Consider the following 26,790-nt stretch of genomic DNA (forward strand, 5'->3'; position numbering starts at 1 on the left):
TAATGCAAAAATTGCATTTATATATTTACTCATAATTGCTTTTTATTATAATTAATAAAAATGTATAGCTATAACGTTATTATAAAAATGGTCAAATATATACTTTATACAAGGGTTCCCTGTATAGTTCAGTTTAGAAAAAATTAGAAAAAATAGTGTAGTTACCAGTCAAAAACTTTTTAAAGGTCCCGTTTTACGCACTTTTTTGTAGCTTTGATTGTGTTTACAATGTGCAATATAACATGTGTTCATGTTTCGCGTGTAAAAAAACAGTATTTTTCACACAGTTCACCTATCTGTATACTGCTGTTTTCACTGTCACAAAAACGGGCTGATGACTTCCTTGGTCTATGAAGCCTCTCCTTCAGAAATACGTAACGAGTTCTGATTGGGCCAGTGGTACCTGTGTTGTGATTCGACAGCAGCTGAGAGCAGGCTGCCCTCCTGGTAAAGTGATTGGGCTAGAACGCACGTGCTGGAGATGTATTTATAGTCACAGGAGCGTTTTTTACTGACGAGATGCGCATGAAAACCGCATTTGCTTTTTTGCACAGCCCTAACATCTAGTTAACAAAGCTAAACAGCGTTGCCCTTTGTGTAATAAGTTACAGAAACTGTTAAACGCACCAACTTAAATAATAAAATACACTTACCAGTTGTGGTCCATAAACAACGCCTTCTCTGGGGGAACTGCTCCGTGGATGGAGGGAGGAGCCAGGGAGGAGCCCGGAGCAGGAGGAGCCAGATGGTCCACCAGAGACCTGCAGGCGGATACTGCACCAGTGGGTGAGGAGCCCAAGATGGAGCAACACAGCCGCAGAGCCAGGGTGACGTCGAGGATCCGGAGGGCCTAGGTGGAGCAGAAGGCTCAGGCAACCAAGGCTGAGGTGGGGTCCTGGCAGACCGCTGTGGAGCCGGTGCGACCGAGGACGGAGGTGGAACTGGAGGGAAGGAGAAGCCTGACAGAGCCGGAGGGATGGAGTGACGAGGTGGAACCAGCATGCCAAGGCGGAGCTGGAGACTGGCAGTCCAGCGGCGAACCATCGCGCCCAGATGGCGCGGACTGAGGGTGAGCTGCGGGACTGACTGGCACCAGCAGGGATGACGAGGAACTGGCTGGTCGAGAAGGAGGAGAGAGAGGAAGGATGGGAGGAAGGACAGGAGGATCAGGGCTGGATGGAACCAGCGGAAGTGGAGCAGAGGGACCAGCAGGTCCAGGAGGAGCTGGGAGAGGGAGGCCGGGAGGGAACACAGGAGACACAGAAGATTCAGAACTGGGCGGAACCAACGGAGACACAGAAGATTCAGAGCTGGGCGGAACCAGCGGAGACTTCAGAGCTGGGCGGAACCAGCGGAGACAGAGAAGATTCAGAGCTGGGCGGAACCAGCGGAGACACAGAAGATTCAGAGCTGGGCGGAACCAGCGGAGAAATAGAAAACTCAGGGCTGGGCGGAACCAGCGGAGAAATAGAAAATTCATGGCTGGGCGGAACCAGCGGAAATACAGAAAATTCATAGCTGGATGCATCCAGCGGAAATGGAGCAGAGGAAATGACTGGAGGAGGTAGGAGTGGGAGACTGAGAGGGTATACAGGGGAGTCAGGGCTGGACAGAACCAGCGGAGAAACAGGAAAGTTAGGGATTACCTCCATAGACCAGTCCATCAGATCCATAAGTTGCTCCATGTTTTTTCCCGAGATTGCATACAGCTCACCCTCAGTCGCAGGAGTTTGGGCAGGGCTTTCCTCCATGCCCTCGATCTCCACAAGGACTCCCACGATGCACGGTGTTGCCGGCTCAGACACCTGGTCAGTCGCGCTCTCGAGGTCCTGCTCACTGTCCATGAATGGCTCGGGCTCTGCGTCTGCGGTGGGCTCTGGCTCCGTGTGGCGTGATGGTGGCTGGCTGGTCTCTGGGTCGGAAGTGGGGCTGGAGATATCCTCTTCGGCGGTGCTGATGGTCCATGCAGATCAATTTTTCTCCAGCACCCACTCCACAAAAGTGCCGAAATTCTCTCGGGGACCGTTCGCTGGCAGGTGTGCCTTACTCCGCTCGCTCAGGCCGGTATAGATAAAGTTAGAGAGCGAGCGGCCGGGAAAGTAGGTAAGGCACGCCAGATCTAAAAAGTCCCTGGTATGGTCCTCCAGCGAACGGTCCAGTTGCTCCAGGCATAGGAGACGGACTGCTGGGATGGCCATTCCGGGAGAGGAGAAAAAATATATAAAAAACCAAAAAGAAAGAAAAATGCAGCTAAATTAACTAAACTGTTAGGGTCCGTGATTCTGTTACAAACTAAGGTAGTGCTAAACGTAAAACAAAGTGCGAGATGAGGATTTGGAATAAATAAGGAGTTTACTGATGAAGAAGGGGAATACAGACAATATACAAGATTACGTTCAGCATATACACATTTAGGTTGGGTTACAAACATCTACATTCGAAGATACAAACAATCACGGACGAGGGAGAACTCAACAGAATGGGTATGAAAACAATCCGGAGGTGATGAGGGAACTGGAAACAGGTGGGAAGAATCAATTAACCAAAACTAGGAGGAAGGTGACCAAAAAAGAAAACGGAAAGTTCATAAACGTGACACATGTCATCGAAACGCTGTTATTTTCATCTCGGAGTCCAATCACCTTTGTTTGGCCTTCCCAGGGACGCTGTACTTGGAGATCAATGGTTACAATTTATGTTTAACTCGGTTCCCGAAAATTATAATCCACATGTAAAACTATGTGCAGCACATTTTGCTGAGGACAACGAGTTTCCTCAATCTCAATCAGTTTAATACCGGATTCGCACAAATATTATTCTTGAAAGATGGAGCAGGCCCCCTCTTTGTCTGGAGAATGTGTTGTTTATTGACCACTACCTATTTTTCCTGTCTCGTGTCAGTAATAGTACAACCAAAAGAGCAAATAAAATGCTTATTGTTACAATTAATAAAATAAATAAAATTTTATTGTTACCATTGTTGTGTTTGGTGTGACTGTGTATATACCATGTGAAAATGGTTGCCTTCAAGATATTGACACAAATACTAAAAGATGATATACAACCCAAATAAAAACTTCACAAGGTGTTTATGAAAAACAATAAAATTGTAGAAAGATTGTTAATCAACATGAAACATACAGCTAATGTTTTAAATATAAGTTTGGTTATCTTATAAAATTAATCAATTTATTACTTCCCTTCCTTTGAAACCAAATAACTATGAATTCATAATATATTGTTGCATCAGTAGAAAGAGAATTATAATGATATAACTAAGTAAAGATAACTAATTATATCCAAATAATGTAAACTATTGGATTTTACAGTATACTTATTATATATTTCTGAAAAAAAAAGAAACATTTGCAATCATGCAGATACACAACACTGCTGCTTAACATATTGCTGAAGTACCATATCATGTAATATAAAACAAGAACACCTAAATGAGCACTTTGTTTTCCACAGCTTGACATTTCTAGCTCTGATTGATGGCCAGTATGTATATATTAACATATACTTCATTTATAATGTTAAAATAACATTATATGAATGATAAGAACCCAGTGCAAATGCTTCTATGTTGATGAATGAAAATGCATTTGTCATTGCAAAAATAGTTCTAGAAATTAACCAACCAGGCCTATTCTAAAAAAGGTCAAATGATGGAGCAATGGCTGCAGAAAGACCCTTTTGTAATGTTTTTGCATATGTGTTCATATAGTTCATAGTTTACCTGCCGCACATATAGAACATTAAGGCAGTACTATTACGGTTTGAAAAAAACAATATATATATATATACGATATAACAATACTAATGTAACTCTAGACCATATTAATACAAAAAATAAAGAATATTTTTAAACAACCTGTGTAAAAGCCGTGCACATACAATTATTCAAATTTTTACAATATTTTACCATTTTGTGGGAGGCTGTACAGTAAAAGAACAAACATGTAGCTTGTTGTAGTAAAAAAAACACTTTTGGTGCTCTAAGTGTCCATAACAGCGTATGAGCCATTGGAGCTGTCTGAAGATGTAACTGCCGAGGAAGGGTTGGTTTCAGATACGTTGAGCACATCTGAAAAAATTAGTTACATGTTACTCACTGAACTGTCTACAGTATTTGCATAAACTCATTTAGGAGTCACATTTATTCAAATGAGAAATACTGTGTAACAACATTAGAGATTAACTAAAAATATATTGTCAAATATTAGCTTTCAGATATGTCATCTACTCACGTCTCCGTCCGTTCCTTTGCAAGAAAGGCAGTCTAGATGCAGATGATGATCCAGCACTGGTGCTCTGTAGGGAGATGTCATTCAAAATTAATTACAGTCTCAATGTAAAAAAATATTTAAGCATGGGGTAAAAGCTGAACATTTACGGAGCCCTGCACATGACATGCAAGAAAAAATAAATAAATTGTGTGCACAATTTACTTATTCGTTCCCTCAATGTACTAAAACGTGCACACGATTTAGCAAATCAAGGGGAACGACTTAGTAAATCATGCACACAATTTATAAATCGAGTGAGCGCAATAGTAAATCGAGGGAACGCAACATTAATGGTGTGCACGTTATAGTACATTGTGGGAACGAATTAGTAAATCGTACACACGATTTAGCCTAGTATTTTTTCCCTGCATATCATGTGCAGGGCTCCGTAGAACATTAGTAAAAGAGTTCATATAACTATGTGTTTTTATAGAATGGCATTTACCTTGGTACGACTGGAACTGAGTTTCTGTAGCAACTGTTTTCCTGGTAGTGACTCACGAACCTGCAATCATAGATCTCTAGTTAACTTCTAGAAATTTCTTGAAAGGATCTTAAATGTCTACTTATTACACAGCTCAGTTTGTCACTTGTACTTTCATTGGTCAGATATTTTCTAATTTTCATTGTTGTTCATGTAATTTGTAGTGGTCTACTGTTTTTTTCTTCTTACAGATAAAATTAATAAATACTTTCAACTTATATGAGGTCGGTATTCACATCATAAGCAGAACAATAATTTAAGTAATAGCCTAAATGAACCCCACCCGGTTAATATATTTCTGTCAAATTTAGAATGTATGGTTTATATATAACATCATGGCAGATTATCAGATCTCTAGTTTAAATTCAATATTACAAAGTTAAATGGCTTTTCGTAAGCTCTGTGCAATAGAAGTAAACTCATACCTTACTGTCTAGAAGCGTTCCAAACACCAAAATAAAGAATCCCTAATAGAAGGAAGTGTTACAAATACATGAAGGTATTAGTTGCAATATGGTTTCACTTAAAAACAACAACAACAATAAAAAATCTTAAATAATAATTTAATGTGCAGCATTAGTGGATATCATATATTTGATTAGGTGCACAAAATGTAATCTTGCTATAAAATTGAAATTATAAAGTGATACCTGCAGTGAATTGAGGAGTGCAAACACCACATGAATGCCTAAATCCTGTGACACCATGGTTCCAATTCCAAATCCCCATGTTAGACCAAAAATAGGAGTCAAAATGGCCACACATCTGGCAATGACCACCAGGGCATGTTTCTCATCTGGTTGAGTAGCAGCACCAACTCCTCTCCTCAACATCTTGTACAGAACCACAATCAAAACCACAAGGTTTATGGCTACAATAGTGAGAGCTGGAATCACAAATCCCAGCAGGGCCTTTGATTCGTACAAGTTCAGCCAGCATGCATTTCTTTTGGAAATATAATTTTGAGGTCCAGCTGTTGATGCTACAGTAATAACCGCTATGAGCAAAGGTGCACCATAACCGGCTATGAAGGCAATGACCATCATTTTGGCCCTTGACATTTGAGACAAGACCATAACTGTACGATAAAAGAGCAACAGTGCTGACATTAACATCCAGAAGAAAAGAGCCAAGTAAAAAAAGTGCATGAAGAAAACCACTGGACTGCAGCGACCCACTGAGGTTGGCTGTTCTAGTTCTGCGATCGCAGCTCCAATGATAAAACAGATGTTTGCAATCAGAAGGGACACAGCAATGTTGACTATGGAGACGTGCCGCATGTAGGACGTGTCATTTCTTCTTACTGACTTCCATACAATAGCCTCAATAATCAGACAAATAATCAAGCTGGCCATCGAAATAGCTATGCCAATGTAAGTTATATAGGCTAAGGCTATGTTATCAATGGAAAACGGTGACATTAGGATTGAAAAGGAGGTTGTGTGGTTACATTCACATGTAATGTTACCAGTGCTGTTCCGCTTTACTTCACATCCAGTGGAATCCCATGTGTTGAGTTTGAAGTTCCAAAAGACACACTGAGGATTTCCCAAAGACTGATTAGTAATGTCAAATGTCAAAGAAATATTGTTGAGAGTCTCATTAACCTTAACAACAACCACATCTCCATTGATGCGCACATCTGATTTCCTGCTGTCATTAGTACCTTGAGAAGGTAGGACTTTGTCAAGAGTTGTGAAGATTATGATGGTAATGGTAGTCTCATGAGGAACCAGTGGTAATACAATCTCTGTTGTTGAGTTTGGCAGTGCTGAGGTTAAAGTGAATGAGTTGTTAAATGTAGTTCTATTCAGCTGAATGGATGTTTCATAGATATTAAACTCATCTGTGAGACGGTCACTTATATTCTCAATAGCACTCAGAAGTTTAATGCTGGTGTCTCCTGTGTTGTTGCCTTTGTTCAGTTTGTTCCATGTATTACTGACATTGCCTGATACAATAATGTCCACTGTGTTTAGGAAACTCTGGAAATGTAATATAAAGTTCTGTATTAAATTATGAAATTTAGCCCATAAAATGTGGAATATATATATATATATATATATATATATATATATATATATATATATATATATATATATATATATATATATATATATAAAGAGAGAGAGAGAGAGAGAGAGAGAGAGAGAGAGAGAGAGAGAGAGAGAGAGAGAGAATTCTTCTAATATAATATAATAACACACGGCTTCGCAATGGGTGTTTTTTTTAACTACCACATCATGCATTAAAATAGTTTAAACTAGCCTTGCATTATCTAATTTCTGTGTGTGCGCAGCCCAATCTCCTAGTACAATCTCTCTCTTTCTCTCTGCCAGGCAAATTTACCTGCCAGCAAATCAGAATTGAGTATTCAGATATACCAGGCTATAATATATTAAAACTATAATATAATATAATATAATATAATATAATATAATATAATATAATATAATATAATATAATATAATATAATATATAATATAATATAATATAATATAATATAATATAATACAGGTCCTTCTCAAAAAATTAGCATATTGTGATAAAGTTCATTATTTTCCATAATATAACGATAGAAATTAAAGTTTAATATATTTTAGATTCATTGCACACCAACTGAAATATTTCAGGTCTTTTATTGTTTTAATACTGATGATTTTGGCATACAGCTCATGAAAACCCAAAATTCCTATCTCAAAAAATTAGCATATTATGAAAAGGTTCTCTAAACGAGCTATTAACCTAATCATCTGAATCAACTAATTAACTCTAAACACCTGCAAAAGATTCCTGAGGCTTTTAAAAACTCTCAGCCTGGTTCATTACTCAAAACTGCAATCATGGGTAAGACTGCCGACCTGACTGCTGTCCAGAAGGCCATCATTGACACCCTCAAGCGAGAGGGTAAGACACAGAAAGAAATTTCTGAACGAATAGGCTGTTCCCAGAGTGCTGTATCAAGGCACCTCAGTGGGAAGTCTGTGGGAAGGAGAAAGTGTGGCAAAAAACGCTGCACAACGAGAAGAGGTGACCGGACCCTGAGGAAGATTGTGAACTGAGTCTGGAGTAGAAACATCCAGAGCCACCGTGCACAGGCCTGTGCAGGAAATGGGCTACATGTGCTGCATTCCCCAGGTCAAGCCACTTTTGAACCAGAAACAGCGGCAAAAGCGCCTGACCTGGGCTACAGAGAAGCAGCACTAGACTGTTGCTCAGTGGTCCAAAGTACTTTTTTCGGATGAAAGAAAATTTTGCATGTCATTCGGAAATCATGGTGCCAGAGTCTGGAGGAAGACTGGGGAGAAGGAAATGCCAAAATGCCTGAAGTCCAGTGTCAAGTACCCACAGTCAGTGATGGTCTGCGTTGCCATGTCAGCTGCTGGTGTTGGTCCACTGTGTTTTATCAAGGCCAGGGTCAATGCAGCTAGCTATCAGGAGATTTTGGAACACTTTATGCTTCCATCTGCTGAAAAGCTTTATGGAGATTAAGATTTTGTTTTTTCAGCACAACCTGGCACCTGCTCACAGTGCCAAAACCACTGGTAAATGGTTTACTGACCATGGTATTACTGTGCTCAATTGGCCTGCCAACTCTCCTGACCTGAACCCCATAGAGAATCTGTGGGATATTGTGAAGAGAAAGTTGAAAGACGCAAGACCAAACACTCTGGATGAGCTTAAGGCTGCTATCGAAGCATCCTGGGCCTCCATAACACCTCAGCAGTGCCACAGGCTGATTGCCTCCATGCCACGCCGCATTGAAGCAGTCATTTCTGCAAAAGGATTCCCGACCAAGTATTGAGTGCATAACTGAACATAATTATTTGAAGGTTGACTTTTTTGTATTAAAAACAATTTTCTTTTATTGGTCGGATGAAATATGCTAATTTTTTGAGATAGGAATTTTGGGTTTTCATGAGCTATATGCCAAAATCATCAGTATTAAAACAATAAAAGACCCGAAATATTTCAGTTGGTGTGCAATGAATCTAAAATATATGAAAGTTTAATTTTTATCATTACATTATGGAAAATAATGAACTTTATCACAACATGCTAATTTTTTGAGAAGGACCTGTATAATATAATATAATATAATATAATATAATATAATATAATATAATATAATATAATATAATATAATATAATATAATATAATATAATATAATATAATATAATATAATATACCAGTTAAATTCATGATAATAGAGAGAGTGGCTATAGCAATACAAAATAACAGTTAGTAAAATGAATAGTCATTTAATTTATCTTAACTAAACATTACTTTAATTCAATCCAACAAGCATAACATGTGTGCAAATAAAATTTTACAAGCTTGAATGTGAATATACATACCTCCATCACTGGTTTTTTGATGACAATAGTTTGTGACAAGTCAGCAATTTTAAAGAGTATGTCAACAATTGCTCTGACAGTAGCAGCAGACTGTGTTATATTAAAATTATTCTCTGATGTGGCAATGCTGAGGTTAGCCATAAACCCTGGAATCTCCTCCACACGCAAGGACTAAATTGCAAAATACAAAAATACAAATATCAGAAATCATTGTAGATCATTGTAGATAGATATGATCAATAGATATGATCAATAGTTTACCTCAAGTTTGTTTTTAAGGTTGTCGATAACTTCAAGTACACAGTTGTCCTCAAATGGTGTCCAAGCATATGATTCACATCTGAAAGTTTTGGTGCCTTTGGTGCCAGTTCCACAGACTCCTGTCTTCACGTCATTTGTTTTTCCAGCTCCAAGTTCTTCATTTTTACAGTCAAAACCTGAAGAATTATTTGATTAAAAATCAGAAGTAAACAGATGGGATTTAATGGTTTCTCTCAGAACAAAACATCACACTACGATTTATAAATTGTGGGACTTGATAGTACCCCTGCAAGCTACTTGCACAGTATGCAGAAGCATCAGAATTAACTAGGGTCAAATGCCAAACAATTTATCAGTACAGTCAACACCAGATAATCAGGTGTGATACGATCTAAAGAAAAGTCTGCTAGAACGTAAAAACTAGTAAGAGTAAAAAGCACTTTATTGCTGAAAACAATGAGAAACTGAAGGCTCACCTTCTGGGCTTGTCCTTACTGTGACGCTGCTATAGCTATAACTGTAATTCTGTAGTTGTGGCAGATCCTTGAGACGACAAGTAAAGGTTTGATCTGTACAATTTCCACTCCGAGTAGCATTGTTTAATGTGATACTGTCAGTTCCTGATTGTGTAAAAAGAGAAATGCATTTACTATTAAACATATTAATAACATGAATGTTTTATTTGAAGGAGAACTACTCAATTACTTTTAGAAAAATGTTTGATGAAAAACAATGATTTGTATGTACAACCTGTAATCTTTACTGTTCCATCCAGAACCCACTCAAGATTGTAGCCAACATCAACAGAACATTTCAGTTGAAAACTGCTGCCATCACATGGAAAAACACGTTGATTTTCCCCAACAATGATACGGGGACGTTGATTAATAATGATGTTTTGCCACAGAATGTATGGTATTGTATTCCTTTGTTTAATGCATGAATATCGACCTGCATATGAAAAATCAATACAGAATCATAAGAGCAAAACTGTTAAACAAAGTAGGTTTTGTTTACTGAACACTGTTACTAAACATTGAAGAACTTCATACCTTTTCAAATGTATTTATTTGCTAGCAAAACAAAGCTTTGTTAATGAGGCGATGTTCATGACATTTACACACTATGAGAGTAGCTTTATTTCAATTAGTTGCATAGTCTATGCAACATACAGAATAATCTAATCTAATTTTATGCTATAGTATATGAATATGCTAATGTACTTATATCAAACTATGGCAAAGTTTTACAGCATTCTGTTTTTTAAAACAGGACTCAAATATCAAACAGTTATTTTGCCATGTGATATCATAGACAAGACAAAGATAAATCTCATGTCACTCACCACTGTAACTTTCAGTAGCGTTTAGCATAGTGAGAGTTTTATTGTCACTGGAAATTAAATATTTTGCGTTTTTCACAAGATCTTCGTTATCCATTGTCCATTTTATCTGACCCTCTGCAGAGTCTGGCTGATTACATTTCAGGTCTACCCTTTGCAGAGGATATAACTGATCGTTTGTGAAAACTGTCTGTTCTGTAAATAGAAACCACACAACTCATAACACCCAATAATAAACAAAACCGAAATAATAAAGTGATAAATATAGTAAAATTAAGAAATGTGAAGGGTTTTTGATAAGGCACTGACTACTCTTACCACTTTGAGCAAAAGCATTTTCAACTAATTGAATTTTTATTTCCTTAAGAGAGTCAGAAATCTGTGTGTTTGCTGCTCCAAAATCAAGGCTATTGGATGTTGCACTTATTGTGTAGTCTGCTATAACACTACCAGCCCTATGGAGTGAAACACAAACCACACCAGTGTGAAGACATTATTAACATTATGTTTGTTTGAAAAACCAGTAAGAAATGGGAACGTTGGGTGAACAAAATGTGAGAATTTAAATGGTAGATCATACCTGAAGCCAGAGACTTTTACTGAACCAGAAATGTAGCCTTTTAGCTTACTAGAATAACTTTCATTAATCTGTAAAAAGGAACATACACAATTTATCTTCCAATAATGAAAATAAAATAAAGTCATTGTGTGTATTAATACAAGTTACATCATCATGTGCATATGAGGATATTATATTTTGGATATTATATTTGGACTGTTTCTGACTGTCAACTGGATATAAGGGGAAAATAAATACAAAAATGTAATGATGTAAAAAGCAATATTAAACTATTAGGCAATTTTCAGTCCTTGATTCTGATTTGTCAGTAATACACAGAACTGGTGAGTGAAGCAGTCATAGACATGCTTTACTGAGAATAAAACACATCTGTTGACCAGTCAATAATCAAGAAATAAACAAATAAAACATTTTGTAATACATTTGTTCATAAACGAATTACATTTCACTAAAAATCAAGAACAAAATACTCACTTTGAACTCAATATCTCCAGATAAATTTTTGTAAGTCTCGCTTTCAGGGTCCGTAAGAAGTGTGTCAAAAGTCCGATTTATTGTCATTGACATTCCAATTACTGTAAAATAAATAAATAAATAAATAAATAAGTACATATTTATGAGCACTGTATCAAAAAGTTTAAGCAACAATCTCTAATCATAAAATAATACAAATACTACCTAGCCAGAGGGGATACACAAGGAGAACACAGGTGTCCCCCAATGAACATTAATTCATGATAACATAGTAAATTAATAAAACAAAATATTTCCTGTAATTAGTTATTAACATGCATTTCATACCATTGTTGTACTCTTGCTAACACAAACATCATCTTAATTCCTTATACTTTTCTGCAACATTTAGATGTACAGTGCCTGTCTATGCTGTTGCTAAATTAGAAATATTAGCACCAATAGGAAAATAATTATATCCTGCATTAAACCAAACAGATTTAGTTTTAATGTGAATACCTGTTGGCTTTGTTGATGGTGTTGGTGTTGATGGTGTTGCACGTGATATGCACGGGTTATTGTTATTTATAGTCTCATTTATCTTTGTAGCGTTATATCCTTCCCAACAAGAGCATGAATAGTTTCCTTTGTAATTGGAACAGTTAGCATTCGGCCCACACACCAACGATGAGTTGAGACATTCATTAATATCTGAAATAAAACAAATGATAAAATATGACAAATATAAACTGATTGTTCAGAAATTCAGCTGCTGATTATATCAAAAAGAAAAAAAAAAATGGTTATTATTGAAGTTCAGAGTATACACATGTGAAGATAGAACCCACTTCTACATGTGTTATGTATTTTCTACACACTCACCATTGCATGGGTTACTGGTGCTGACTGGTTCACTGCTATTTGTTACAGTAAATCCACTCAAGCAGGAACAGTTGTAACTCCCAACTGAGTTGGTGCAATGAGAGTTTGGACCACAGAACTCTGATGTCTTGAGACATTCATTCACATCTTTATTACAGGAAGAGATGAAAAACAGTATAAAACTCTGACTGACAAAGTCATAGAAAATATATGTATCCTTATGGACTGTGTGCCTTAATTTACAATAATAGGTACGAGAAAAACTCTCAAGGCTTTACATGTATCTGAATAAAGAATGTACCTCTACATGTGTTACTCATGCTGATGGGGAGACTTGAGTTCGTTGCAGTGAATCCATCCAGACATGAGCAATTGTAACTTCCCAACTGATTTGTGCATTCAGAATTTGGACCACATACAGATGGAATGAACTGACATTCATTTATATCTGGAAAGGGAACAACACATTTCAGAAGAATATCTCAATATTTCTAAAACTTTCTACTTACTTAAAAATGTAATTGGAAAAAATGTTTTACATCTGAAAAACATCAAAATGCAAATACATAAATCCCACCTATGCATGGGTTACTGTTATTTATAGTCTCATTCATCTGTGTAGCATTATATCCTTGCCAACAAGAGCATGAATAGTTTCCTTCGTAATTGGAACAGTTTGCATTCGGTCCACACGCCAGCGATGAGTTGAGACATTCATTAATATCTAAAATGAATTATGTACAACAAACAGAAACAAACTGTTTAGAAATTCAGCTGTTGATTATATCAAAAAGAAAAAAATATAAGGTTATTAGTGAAGTTCAGAGTATACACATGTGAGGCTAGAACCCACGTCTAACATTTTACAAGAATATCTTAATATTTCTAATCCTTTACAGGTTTTTTTTTTTTTTTGAAAAGTTGTTTTACATCTGAAAAACATCAAAATTCAAATAAATAAATCACACCTATGCACGGGTTATTGTTATTTATAGTCTCATTCATCTTTGTAGAGTTATATCCTTGCCAACAAGAGCATGAATAGTTTCCATCGTAATTGGAACAGTTAGCATTCGGTCCACACGCCAGCGATGAGTTGAGACACTCATTAATATCTGAAATAAAACAAATTATAAAATATGGCTGCTGATAAGATTTGAAAGTCCAGTCTGACAGCATCAATAAATATACCAGTTTTTAATCATGTACGACAAACAGAAACTGACTGTTTAGAAATTCAGCTGTTGATTACATCAAAAACAAAAAAATTAAGGTTGTTATTGAAGTTCAGAGTATACACATGTGAAGCTAGAACCCACTTCTACATGTGTTATGTATTTTCTACATGCTCACCATTGCATGGGTTACTGGTGCTGACTGGTTCACTGCTATTTGTTACATTAAATCCACTCAAGCAAGAACAGTTGTAACTCCCAACTGAGTTGGTGCAATTAGAGTTTGGACCACAGAACTGTGATGTCTTGAGACATTCATTTACATCTTTATTTCAGGAAGAGATGAAAAATTGTGTAAAACTCTGATTGTCAAAGTCATAGAAAATATATGTATCCTTATGGACTGTGTGCCTTAATTTACAATAATAGGTACGAGAAAAACTCTCAATGCTTTACATTTATCTGAATAAAGAATTTACCTGTACATATATTATTGATGCTGATGGGGAGACTTGAGTTTATTGCAGTGAATCCATCCAGACATGAGCAATTGTAACTTCCCAACTGATTTGTGCAATTGGAATTTGGACCACATACAGATGGAATGAACTGACATTCATTAATATCTGGAAAGGGAACAACACATTTCAGAAGAATATCTTAATATTTCTAATCCTTTACAGATTTTTTTTTAAAATTGTTTTTGAAAAATGGTTTTACATCTGAAAAACATCAAAATGCAAATAAATAAATCACACCTATGCATGGGTTATTGTTATTTATAGTCTCATTCATCTTTGTAGAGTTATATCCTTGCCAACAAGAGCATGAATAGTTTCCTTCGTAATTGGAACAGTCAGCATTCGGTCCACACGCCAGCGATGAGTTGAGACATTCATTAATATCTGAAATAAAACTAATTATAAAATATGGCTGCTGATAAGATTTGAAAGTCCAGTCTGACAGCATCAATAAATATACCAGTTTTTAATCATGTACGACAAACAGAAACTGACTGTTTAGAAATTCAGCTGTTGATTACATCAAAAACAAAAAAATTAAGGTTGGTATTGAAGTTCAGAGTATGCACATGTAAAGCTAGAACCCACTTCTACATGTGTTATGTATTTTCTACACGCTCACCATTGCATGGTTTACTGGCGCTGACTGGTTCACTGCTATTTGTTACAGTAAATCCACTCAAGCAAGAACAGTTGTAACTCTCAACTGAGTTGGTGCAATCAGAGTTTGGACCACAGAACTCTGATGTCTTGAAACATTCATTTACATCTTTATTTCAGGAAGAGATGAAAAACGTCCCTAGGTTACGTATGTAACCCTAGTTCCTCGAGGGAACGAGACGCTGTGTCGAGCGCATTTGGGGAACGCTTTTGGCAAGAACAACTCTGAATATCGTGTGCAATCAGTCCAATGGAAGAGCGTGATGTCACGGACAGGGTGACGTAGCGACCAGGAAGCTATAAAGGCACGTGCCACGCAGCTGGCTTCAGCTTCGAGTAGGGAAGCAAGCGCCAGCAGGGGTGCCGGGAGTATGGCTCTGCGATGAAGCATCTCGTTCCCTCGAGGAACTAGGGTTACATACGTAAAGGAAGTTTCTCTTCGGGAACTCGAGCTGCGTCGAGCGCTTTTGGGGAATGATGTGCCAACGCTGCCAGATTGCCAAACTCCTGCCTAGTGTGTATCCGAAGAGCACAGCTAGGGCGAGAGGACAGAAGAGCCAGGAGCAGCTCGCATATCGAGATTGTAAAATCTGGCAAATGTAGAGGGCGTGGACCACCCCGCAGCATTGCAGATGTCCAAGAGGGGACACACCTGCTAGAAAGGCCTTAGAAGCAGCCATACTCCGTGTAGAGTGAGCATTGGCTCCCAAAGGAAGGGGAAGACCAGAGGACTCATAGGAGACGTTGATAGCCTCGACTATCCAATGGCTAAGGGTCTGCTTAGAGGCAGGGGAACCCTTTTTTAGGAGGACCGTAGCAAACAAGCAGTTGGTCAAATTTTCTCCACAGGGCAGCTCTGTGGACGTATGTGTCCAGTGCTCGCACTGGACACATACAATTTAGCTTTTCCTGGTCTGGCTCCCGAAAGGGAGGAGGACAGAAGGCCTGCAGTACGACAGGTTGTGGTGTAACAGAGGGAACTTTAGGAACATAACTCGCTCGAGGGTATAAGAATGCTTTGACCATACCAGGGGCAAAATAAGTAGTTAGGGGCCACCGAGAGTGCCTGAAGGTCTCTAACTCTCTTTAGAGACATAATCGCCAGTAACAGGGCAGTCTTAAGGGTCAGATGTCTATCTGAAATATCTTGAATTGGCTCGAAATGGAGCTTTGCAGAGAGCCTCTAATACCACAACCAAGTCCCACGGTGGGATAATAGACCGTACTGGAGGTCTCAGCCTCAGTGCACCGCGGAGGAAACGTGTAACTAGGGGGTGTCTACCCACTGACTGACCATCGAAAGGGCCGTGGTAAGCAGCTATGGCTGCCACGTAAACCTTTAGGGTGGAGTGAGTTAACCCTGCAGAGAGCCTAGCCTGTAGAAACTCCAGAACTGTACCAACTGGGCAGTTAACAGGGTCAAGCTGGCGGTCTCTGCACTATGAAGTAAAGAGTTTCCACTTCAGGGCGTACAGGTTCCTCTTAGAGGGAGCTCTGGATTGGAGGAGGGTCTCAACAACCTCGGTTGAGAGACAGGAAGCTAGGAACTGTGCCCCCTCAGGGGCCACACCCACAACTTCCACAGCTCCGGGCGAGGGTGGAGTATTTTGCCCTGCGCCTGAGAGAGTAGATCTGTCCTGATTGGAATCTCCCATGGAGAGCCGTAGAGGAGAGAGATCAGATCTGCGAACCATACTCGGCCCGGCCAGAACGGGGCTACTAATAACAGACGGACCCCATCCCGGCATACTCTCGCCAGAACTCCTGGGAGCAGAGCGATGGGGGAAAGGCATACAGACGAAGCCTCGGCCAAATCTGTGTCATGGCATCTAGTCCCAGTGGAGCTGGGTGAACTAGAGAGAACCAGAGGGGACATTGCGATGTCTCTCAAGTCGCGAAGAGGTCCACCGGAGCTTTGCCAAATATCTGCCATATCTGTTTCACCACCTCGGGGTGAAGCATCCACTCCCCGGGCCTCGGCCCCTGTCTCAACAGCATGTCTGCTCCCACATTCAATCTCCCAGGAATATATACTGCTCTTAACGAGAGGAGTTTGCCCTGGGACCACAGGAGGTTCTGGAATACCAGCTTGTACAAGGGGCGTGAATGCAGACCCCCCTGGTGAATGATATAAGAGACTACCGCTGTGTTGTCGGTGCGCACTAACACATGACAGCCTCTCAGGTCTGGGAGGAAATATTTCAATGCTCGATACACTGCTAGCATTTCTAGACATTTGATGTGCCATGTCAGATGGCGACCGCTCCACAGACCGCGGGCAGAGTGGCCACTCATGACTGCACCCCAACCGGTGAGGGACGCGTCTGTCGATAGCGTTACACGGCGACCAAGAGCTGAGTCAAGAACCAAGGTTTCTTCCATATGTCTAAGGCATGAAGGCATCGCCGATTGGTTGGTTCTCTGAACTGGAAAAAGTACACGCTTCTTGGCATTCAGTCTCAAACCCAGCTCCCCCATATGGGCGAGAACGACAACTCGATGTCGAACCACCATCTGCTCTGATTGAGCTAAAATCAACCAATCATCAATATAATTCAGAATGTGGATGCCCTGCAAATGGAGGGGTACCAGAGCCGCATCTACAAGAACTGATTTGTGCATTCAGAATTTGGACCACATACAGATGGAATGAACTGACATTCATTTATATCTGGAAAGGGAATAACACATTTCAGAAGAATATCTTAATATTTCTAATCCTTTACAGAATTATTTTTATTATTATTGTTTTACATATAAAAAATATCAAAATGCAAATAAATAAATCACACCTATGCACGGGTTATTGTTATTTATAGTCTCATTCATCTGTGTAGCATTATATCCTTCCCAACAAGAGCATGAATAGTTTCCTTCGTAATTGGAACAGTTAGCATTCGGTCCACACGCCAGCGATGAGTTGAGACATTCATTAATATCTAAAATGAATTATGTACAACAAACAGAAACAAACTGTTTAGAAATTCAGCTGTTGATTATATCAAAAAGAAGAAAAAAATTAAGGTTATTATTGAAGTTCAACGTATACACATGTGAAGCTACAACCCACTTCTACATGTGTGATGTATTTTTTACATGCTCACCATTGCATGGGTTACTGGCGCTGACTGGTTCACTGCTATTTGTTGCAGTGAATCCATCCAGACATGAGCAATTGTAACTTCCCAACTGATTTGTGCATTCAGAATTTGGACCACATATAGATGGAATGAACAGACATTCATTTATATCTGGAAAGGGAATAACACATTTCAGAAGAATATCTTAATATTTCTAATCCTTTACAGAATTATTTTTATTATTATTGTTTTACATATAAAAACATCAAAATGCAAATAAATAAATCACACCTATGCACGGGTTATTGTTATTTATAGTCTCATTCATCTTTGTAGAGTTATATCCTTGCCAACAAGAGCATGAATAGTTTCCTTCGTAATTGGAACAGTTAGCATTCGGTCCACACGCCAGCGATGAGTTGAGACATTCATTAATATCTGAAATGAATTATGTACAACAAACAGAAACAAACTGTTTAGAAATTCAGCTGTTGATTATATCAAAAAGAAAAAAAAAGTTTATTATTGAAGTTCAGAGTATACACATGTGAAGATAGAACCCACTTCTACATGTGTTATGTATTTCCTACACGCTCACCATTGCATGGGTTACTGGCGCTGACTGGTTCACTGCTATTTGTTACAGTAAATCCACTCAAGCAGGAACAGTTGTAACTCCCAACTGAGTTGGTGCAATTAGAGTTTGGACCACATACAGATGGAATGAACTGACATTCATTTATATCTGGAAAGGGAATAACACATTTTAGAAGAATATCTCAATATTTTTTATCCTTTTCTGCTTACTTAAGAAATGTAATTAGAAAAATTGTTTTACAACTGAAAAACATCAAAATGCAAAAAATAAAATCACACCTATGCATGGGTTATTGTTATTTATAGTCTCATTCATCTTTGTAGCATTATAACCTTGCCAACAAGAGCATGAATAGTTTCCATCGTAATTGGAACAGTTAGTATTCGGCCCACATGCCAACGATGAGTTGAGACATTCATTAATATCTGAAATAAAACAAATGATAAAATAAGGCTGCAGATAAGATTTAAATGTCCTGACAGCATCAATAAACATACCAGTTTTGACTCATGTACAACGAACAGAAAATGGCTGTTTAGAAATTCAGCTGTTGATTATATCACGTATTTATTCTCATGCATGTGTGCCTTAATTTACAATAACAGACATGAGGAAAATGTACCTCTACATGTGTTATTGATGCTGATGAGGAGACTTGAGTTTGTTGCAGTGAATCCATCCAGACATGAGCAATTGTAACTTCCCAACTGATTTGTGCAATTGGAATTTGGACCACATACAGATGGAATGAACTGACATTCATTAATATCTGGAAAGGGAAAAACACATTTCAGAAGAATATCTTAATATTTCTAATCCTTTAAAGATTTTTTTGAATTGTTTTACATATGAAAAACTTCAAAATGCAAATAGATAAATCACACCTATGCATGGGTTATTGTTATTTATAGTCTCATTCATCTTTGTAGCATTATATCCTTGCCAACAAGAGCATGAATAGTTTCCTTCGTAATTGGAACAGTTAGCATTCGGTCCACATGCCAGCGATGAGTTGAGACATTCATTAATATCTGAAATGAATTATGTACAACAAACAGAAACAAACTGTTTAGAAATTCAGCTGTTGATTAAATCAAAAAGAAGAAAAAAATTAAGTTTATTATTGAAGTTCAGAGTATACACATGTGAAGCTAGAACCCACTTCTACATGTGTTATGTATTTTCTACATGCTCACCATTGCATGGGTTACTGGTGCTGACTGGTTCACTGCTATTTGTTACAGTAAATCCACTCAAGCAGGAACAGTTGTAACTCCCAACTGAGTTGGTGCAATTAGAGTTTGGACCACAGAACTCTGATGTCTTGAGACATTCATTTACATCTTTATTTCAGGAAGAGATGAACAACAGTATAAAACTCTGACTGACAAATTAATATGAAATATATTTATCCTTATGCACTGTGTGTCTTAATTTACAATAAAAGGCATGAGAAAAACTCTTAAGGCTTTACATGTATCTGAATAAAGAATTTACCTCTACATATATTATTGACGCTGATGGGGAGACTTGAGTTTGTTGCAGTGAATCCATCCAGACATGAGCAATTGTAACTTCCCAACTGATTTGTGCAAGTGGAATTTGGACCACATACAGATGGAATGAACTGACATTCATTTATATCTGGAAAGAGAACAACACATTTCAGAAGAATATCTTAAAATTCCTAATCCTTTACAGACTTTTGTAAAAAAAAAAAAATATTGTTTTACATATGAAAAACATCAAAATGCAAATAAATAAATCACACCTATGCATGGGTTGCTGTTATTTATAGTCTCATTCATCTTTGTAGCATTATATCCTTGCCAACAAGAGCATGAATAGTTTCCTTCGTAATTGGAACAGTTAGCATTCGGTCCACACGCCAGCGATGAGTTGAGACATTCATTAATATCTGAAATGAATTATGTACAACAAACAGAAACAAACTGTTTAGAAATTCAGTTGTTGATTATATCAAAAATAATAAAAAAGTTTATTATTGAAGTTCAGAGTATACACATGTGAAGATAGAACCCACTTCTACATGTGTTATGTATTTTCTACACGCTCACCATTGCATGGGTTACTGGTGCTGACTGGTTCACTGCTATTTGTTACAGTAAATCCACTCAAGCAGGAACAGTTGTAACTCCCAACTGAGTTGGTGCAATTAGAGTTTGGACCACATACAGATGGAATGAACTGACATTCATTTATATCTGGAAAGGGAATAACACATTTTAGAAGAATATCTCAATATTTTTTATCCTTTTCTGCTTACTTAAGAAATGTAATTAGAAAAATTGTTTTACAACCGAAAAACATCAAAATGCAAAAAAAAAAAAAAAATCACACCTATGCATGGGTTATTGTTATTTATAGTCTCATTCATCTTTGTAGCATTATAACCTTGCCAACAAGAGCATGAATAGTTTCCATCGTAATTGGAACAGTTAGCATTCGGCCCACACGCCAACGATGAGTTGAGACATTCATTAATATCTGAAATAAAACAAATGATAAAATATGGCTGCTGATAAGATTTAAACGTCCTGACAGCATCAATAAACATACCAGTTTTGAATCATGTACAACGAACAGAAACTGGCTGTTTAGAAATTCAGCTGTTGATTATATCACGTATTTATTCTCATGCATGTGTGCCTTAATTTACAATAACAGACATGAGGAAAATGTACCTCTACATGTGTTATTGATGCTGATGAGGAGACTTGAGTTTGTTGCAGTGAATCCATCCAGACATGAGCAATTGTAACTTCCCAACTGATTTGTGCAATTGGAATTTGGACCACATACAGATGGAATGAACTGACATTCATTAATATCTGGAAAGGGAAAAACACATTTCAGAAGAATATCTTAATATTTCTAATCCTTTAAAGATTTTTTTTTAATTGTTTTACATATGAAAAACATCAAAATGCAAATAAATAAATCACACCTATGCACGGGTTATTGTTATTTATAGTCTCATTCATCTTTGTAGCATTATATCCTTGCCAACAAGAGCATGAATAGTTTCCTTCGTAATTGGAACAGTTAGCATTCGGCCCACACGCTAGCGATGAGTTGAGACATTCATTAATATCTGAAATAAAACAAATTATAAAATATGGCTGCTGATAAGATTTGAAAGTCCAGTCTGACAGCATCAATAAATATACCAGTTTTTAATCATGTACGACAAACAGAAACAAACTTTTCAGAAATTCAGCTGTTGATTATATCATGTATTTATTCTCATTCACTGTGTGCCTTAATTTACAATAACAGACATGAGGAAAATGTACCTCTACATGTGTTATTGATGCTGATAGGGAGACTTGAGTTTGTTGCAGTGAATCCATCCAGACATGAGCAATTGTAACTTCCCAACAGATTTGTGCAAGTGGAATTTGGTCCACATACAGATGGACAGAACAGACATTCATTTATATCTGGAAAGGGATCACATTTCACAAAAATAGTTCAATATTTCAAACATTCAAACAGTGTTTAGAAAAGACTTGACTATATAAGACTATTCTATCAACTGCAACATCATCAACACAACAAAAACATGATAATGCAATTTCAATGAATCACCTCTCTGACAAAGTGAACCCTCTGAAGGAAGACCTCGAATACATCCACAAGTGCCTCCCACAGTGGCATCACACACCTGATAGACCCTGCAGGTGTCACTGGGCCAAAAATGCTGCTCCTCGCACTTGCACTCATATTCTGTTCCATTTAACACACACACTGTAATACAATGGTGAGGCAAGACATATCAGTTCATATTATTGGTTAAACTTAATATTTGACATATTCCAAAAAAAAACAAAAAACAAAAAACAAAAAACCCAGACAGGTTTATAAAATCTTGAGTGACTCTGAAGGAAGCCTTTTTTATAATAATGCTTACTAACAGGCATCTGTTAGTAAGTTAGTAAGATTTTTATTACAAATCTTCAGCTGAAAAACCTATCAACACTGTCTTTCTTTACATCTCTTTTTGTCTATTTTAAATTATTTCTTATCCAGCTTATCTTGCCAGCTTGTTGTTCTCACAAGCGATATGCGTTTTCTTTCTGTAATTCCAGCAGTTTATCTTAATCTTTGTGCTTCCGCTGTAAATTGAACACTGAAGTCATTAGTTTAAAAAAAATAATAATAAAAGTCAGATATCATTTTAAATCGTAAAATGTCGCAGATTATGAAAAAAGAGCGCAGAGTAGCGGTCATGTAATTAAGTTTAACATTTCTTCAGCGAATGTTTTATTTTCACCTGACATGAATGAAACATTAGATTCTTAGTACCAGTAGTCATGTCGATGTCTGTGATGTGTGTGTTGTTGTTCAGAGTCAAAGGCAGGCTGGTGTTTGTGACGAGATTGCGCAGGAACTCCGCCGGGAACAAGTCCAAAAAACTAACATCAATTTCAGCCTCATACTCGTACGTAAACTCAGAAATTGGCTCTGTGAGAACAAACAGTAAAGGTTTGAGCAGAACAATTGTATTCTTATAGTGTTAAAACGTTTCCTATGGTTAAGTTCTAGACTATTATAAATAGGAAATATTGTGATTGGACAACTTTGCATTTGTTTCACCTTGGCAGAACTGTCCGTCGATTGGAAGGGCATTGATACATGTACATGAACCATCAGTGATGTCATCACAGGCCTCGTATGAGTGACACGTGTCATTCGGCCAAACAAACAGACCCTCACATTTACACTGATACTGTGTTTCATTCAAAGAACACACTGAAAAACAGCAAGAGTGGAATAATTCGATAGAAGAATAGATATCAGTAGTAATGTTCTGTTTTTTTTTTTTTTTAGTAGTGTAGTAATGTCACTACTTGTAGATTAATTGTAAATTTACAGACATCAGAAGGATCTTTAACCAATGATGATGCTTTGACAGTCTCACCCGTTGAAATGTTAAAAGCTGTAATTTCAACACTTTCGTCCACTTGAAATGGAAGTATGACAGAGTTCACAGAAGATGTTATATCGCTGATCACTGCAGCTTCAGATGCATTCACTTCAACGACCATAATGTATTCCACTTGATCTATACATAAGAAAACATAATACAATTTTAGTACTTTAACCATGAGTTACAAGCCACTCAATGAACAAATAAGTGAAAATAGTTTTATTATATATATTACATAACTATTATGTAACATAAAACTATAACATAAAACTATTATGTGTATTTGAGTGGAGGACAAGATTGTGAAGCAGACCTGCACATCGTCCTCCTGTATGATGCACTGACCCATCTGTGTAGGTAAACTGGAATGGTATATATAAAAAAATCTCACACTGAGTGAATGTTGCTAATTCCAGAAGTATTTATTTAATAATTATTTACATTAAAAAGTTTATCACATGACTCAAGAGTTTTTTGGGTTCAGTGTTGCATACTGTATATCTTACATGTAATAAACATTATACATATTCTTAGATTAGATAGCATCTAAAAAAAAAAAAAAAAACTTTCCTTACCTGTAAATTCACGCTTGTTCCTGAAAAATCAAGAGTTTCCACAACACACACATGGGTCAGCAGGAAAGCCAAGACGATTCCTATTCCTATGGACCAAAATTGTACAATTCTCAAAAATGTCCATAATTATATAAAATGTGCATCATATCAATGTGAAATATCCTTGTTGTAAACTGGTATCAAAAGAAGAAAGTGAAAGCACCTTAAAACTGGTTGCCTACTGTACAGCCTGTAGGTGGAAGACTTGAGCAGCCTTAACAACATGAGAAGGAGACAGAGTCTGTGCCCCCCAACCCCCCAATTTCATTTGTAATGAAAACATTATATAAATCATCATATTTATTGTTTTTATTGCTAAGTCATATTAAATGATTATATGAACTTCTTAAGCAGCATAAGAAGTTTTCAGAATATTTATTTTTTAAATGAATATTTTTTAATGACAGTGCATTTATTGAACCGTAAAATAAAATTATTGTATTCATCAAAATAAGCAGGATATGATACAAACTTTGCAGGATTGTTTTGAAGTATTTGCTTTGATATTATGCAAAACACATTATTTTAGCTAAAGTATTTATGTGCCCTGCTATTGAGCCCTTTACCCCTCATATAATGATGATATTTTTTATTTTATATATATATATATATATATATATATATATATATATATATATACAGTACAGACCAAAAGTTTGGAAACATTACTATTTTTAATGTTTTTGAACAAGCCTGCATTTATTTGATCAAAAATACAGAAAAAAACAGTAATATTGTGAAATATTATTACAACTTAAAATAATAGTTTTCTATTTTAATTTACCTAAAAAAAAAATAATAATAATTATTCCTGTTACGCAAAGCTGAATTTTCAGCATCATTACTCCAGCCTTCAGTGTCACATGTAACATCCAGTCTATCACATGATCATTTAGAAATCATTCTAATATTCTGATTTATTATGAGTGTTGGAAACAGTTCTGCTGTCTAATATATTTGATGAATAAAAGGTTCAAACGAACTGCATTTATTCAAAAAAAAAAAAAAATCTAATAATATATATTCTAATAATATATTTTCTTTACTATCACTTTTTATCAATTTAACACATCCTTGCTGAATAAAAGTATTGATTTTATAAAAAAATATATATATATATACTGACCCCAAATTACTGACCAGTAGTGTATATTGTTATTACAAAATATTTATATTTTAAAAACATAGCTTCTTTTTTTTTACTTTTTATTCATCTAAGTATCCTAAAAAAGTATCACATGTTCTGAAAAAATATTAAGCAGCAGAACTGTTTCCAACTTTGATAATGAATCATCATATTAGAATAATTTCTAAAGGATCATGTGATAATGATCCTAAAAACTCAGCTTTGCATCACAGAAATAAATGATAATTTAAAGTATAATCAATTTAAAAATAATTATTTTAAATTGTAATAATATATCACAATATTACATTTTTTTCTGTATTTTTGATCAAATGAATGCAGGTTGATGAGCAGAAGAAACTTATTTAAAAAACATTAAAAATAGTGATGTTTCCAAACTTTTGGTCTGTACTGTATATATATATATATATATATATATATATATATATATATATATATGTGTGTGTGTGTGTGTTGCTCCATCAGTGTTCAATTAAAAGGCTACATTGTTCCTGGAATCTTACAAAAGAGAAAAAAGCATTTTTTTATAAGCTGTGTTTTTTCACACTGTTGTACCCTGTTAGTTATTAATGCTGATCATGTTAATCAGTAATAGTGCTCATATAAACCCACAAATCTGGTTTAAACTTATTCATTTCAACGGGGCCCATTAACATTTTACATATCATTATCGCTGAGATTATCGCTGTTTTCTTCATTTCATTTTGACAAAATGAACTAGTGCTGAATTTAAAAGGGAAAGCAATCAGAGCAAATTATTGCTTCATCTGATTGTGATTAACTACCGATGAAAAACATATACAACCATACAATAAGATTTCTAACAAAAGTATGAATTGTTTTTGTACCTTCTCTGGCCATGTTTAACCTCCAAGGTAAATTCCAATATTTCTTCAACACATGGATTTTCTTTTATTCATAAGGACATACAGGATTTTTCTGTAAATAATAAAATTCTATCACATGTGACATGACTCTAATAAACATAAGTGTGATATGCACAAAGTACAGCCACGATGATACTGAAAAAGCACTATGAAGATAAAGGTCACAGTCATTTAAACTTTAAAATGTATACATAGTCTATAAAAACATTTTATGATCCAAGAGCAAATAAACAAACAGACGTATTCTGCATTTGAAAGTGGAAACAGAATATTAGCACTCTTACCTTAAGCTGGCATGACAGCCTAAACTATGAAGTAATCAGTTTGAAGATCTAAATGTTTGTTTTTTGTTTCCGTGTGAAATGATCCACCTACCAAAAAAAAAAAAAAAAAATTCCCTTACAGTTTTTATTTCCTCTAATAGTTTCAATGCATTTCTCAATGATTAAAACCCTTTTTCAAAATACATTGTAACGTAATAAGAATATCTTAAGTGAGAGTGAG

The 26,790-nt window shown here is 36.5% G+C and overlaps 1 protein-coding gene across 1 annotated transcript; it reads right to left on the minus strand.

Annotated features, from left to right (window-relative positions):
• Nucleotides 1-2,811: 2,811 nt before the first annotated feature.
• On the minus strand, nt 2,812-26,327 carry LOC113079210 (adhesion G protein-coupled receptor F5-like). Its single transcript, XM_026251429.1, has 30 exons — nt 26,248-26,327; nt 24,214-24,299; nt 23,952-24,000; nt 23,630-23,773; nt 23,305-23,460; nt 23,014-23,172; nt 22,297-22,455; nt 22,002-22,148; nt 21,653-21,799; nt 21,390-21,536; nt 21,046-21,192; nt 20,763-20,909; nt 20,456-20,602; nt 20,182-20,328; nt 19,569-19,715; nt 19,307-19,453; nt 12,288-12,479; nt 11,790-11,890; nt 11,316-11,383; nt 11,054-11,190; nt 10,739-10,930; nt 10,144-10,344; nt 9,870-10,013; nt 9,394-9,569; nt 9,133-9,303; nt 5,424-6,758; nt 5,199-5,240; nt 4,735-4,794; nt 4,251-4,314; nt 2,812-4,087 (listed from the first exon to the last, which is right to left on the minus strand). The coding sequence occupies exons 1-30, from the start codon at nt 26,258-26,260 to the stop codon at nt 3,999-4,001; spliced, it is 5,061 nt and encodes a 1,686-aa protein (XP_026107214.1). The 5' UTR covers nt 26,261-26,327; the 3' UTR covers nt 2,812-3,998.
• Between the last annotated feature and the right edge of the window lie 463 nt (nt 26,328-26,790).

The sequence above is a fragment of the Carassius auratus genome, unplaced genomic scaffold, assembly GCF_003368295.1.
Source record: "Carassius auratus strain Wakin unplaced genomic scaffold, ASM336829v1 scaf_tig00027330, whole genome shotgun sequence".
In the NCBI taxonomy this organism is placed as follows: Eukaryota; Metazoa; Chordata; class Actinopteri; order Cypriniformes; family Cyprinidae; genus Carassius; species Carassius auratus.

Coding starts and splice junctions, on each gene's coding strand:
- LOC113079210 (XM_026251429.1), bottom strand. Junction 23,774..23,951: donor TACAGGAGGACGATGTGCAG/GTCTGCTTCACA, acceptor TCTTATGTATAG/ATCAAGTGGAATACATTATG. Junction 23,461..23,629: donor AGCTTTTAACATTTCAACGG/GTGAGACTGTCA, acceptor GCTGTTTTTCAG/TGTGTTCTTTGAATGAAACA.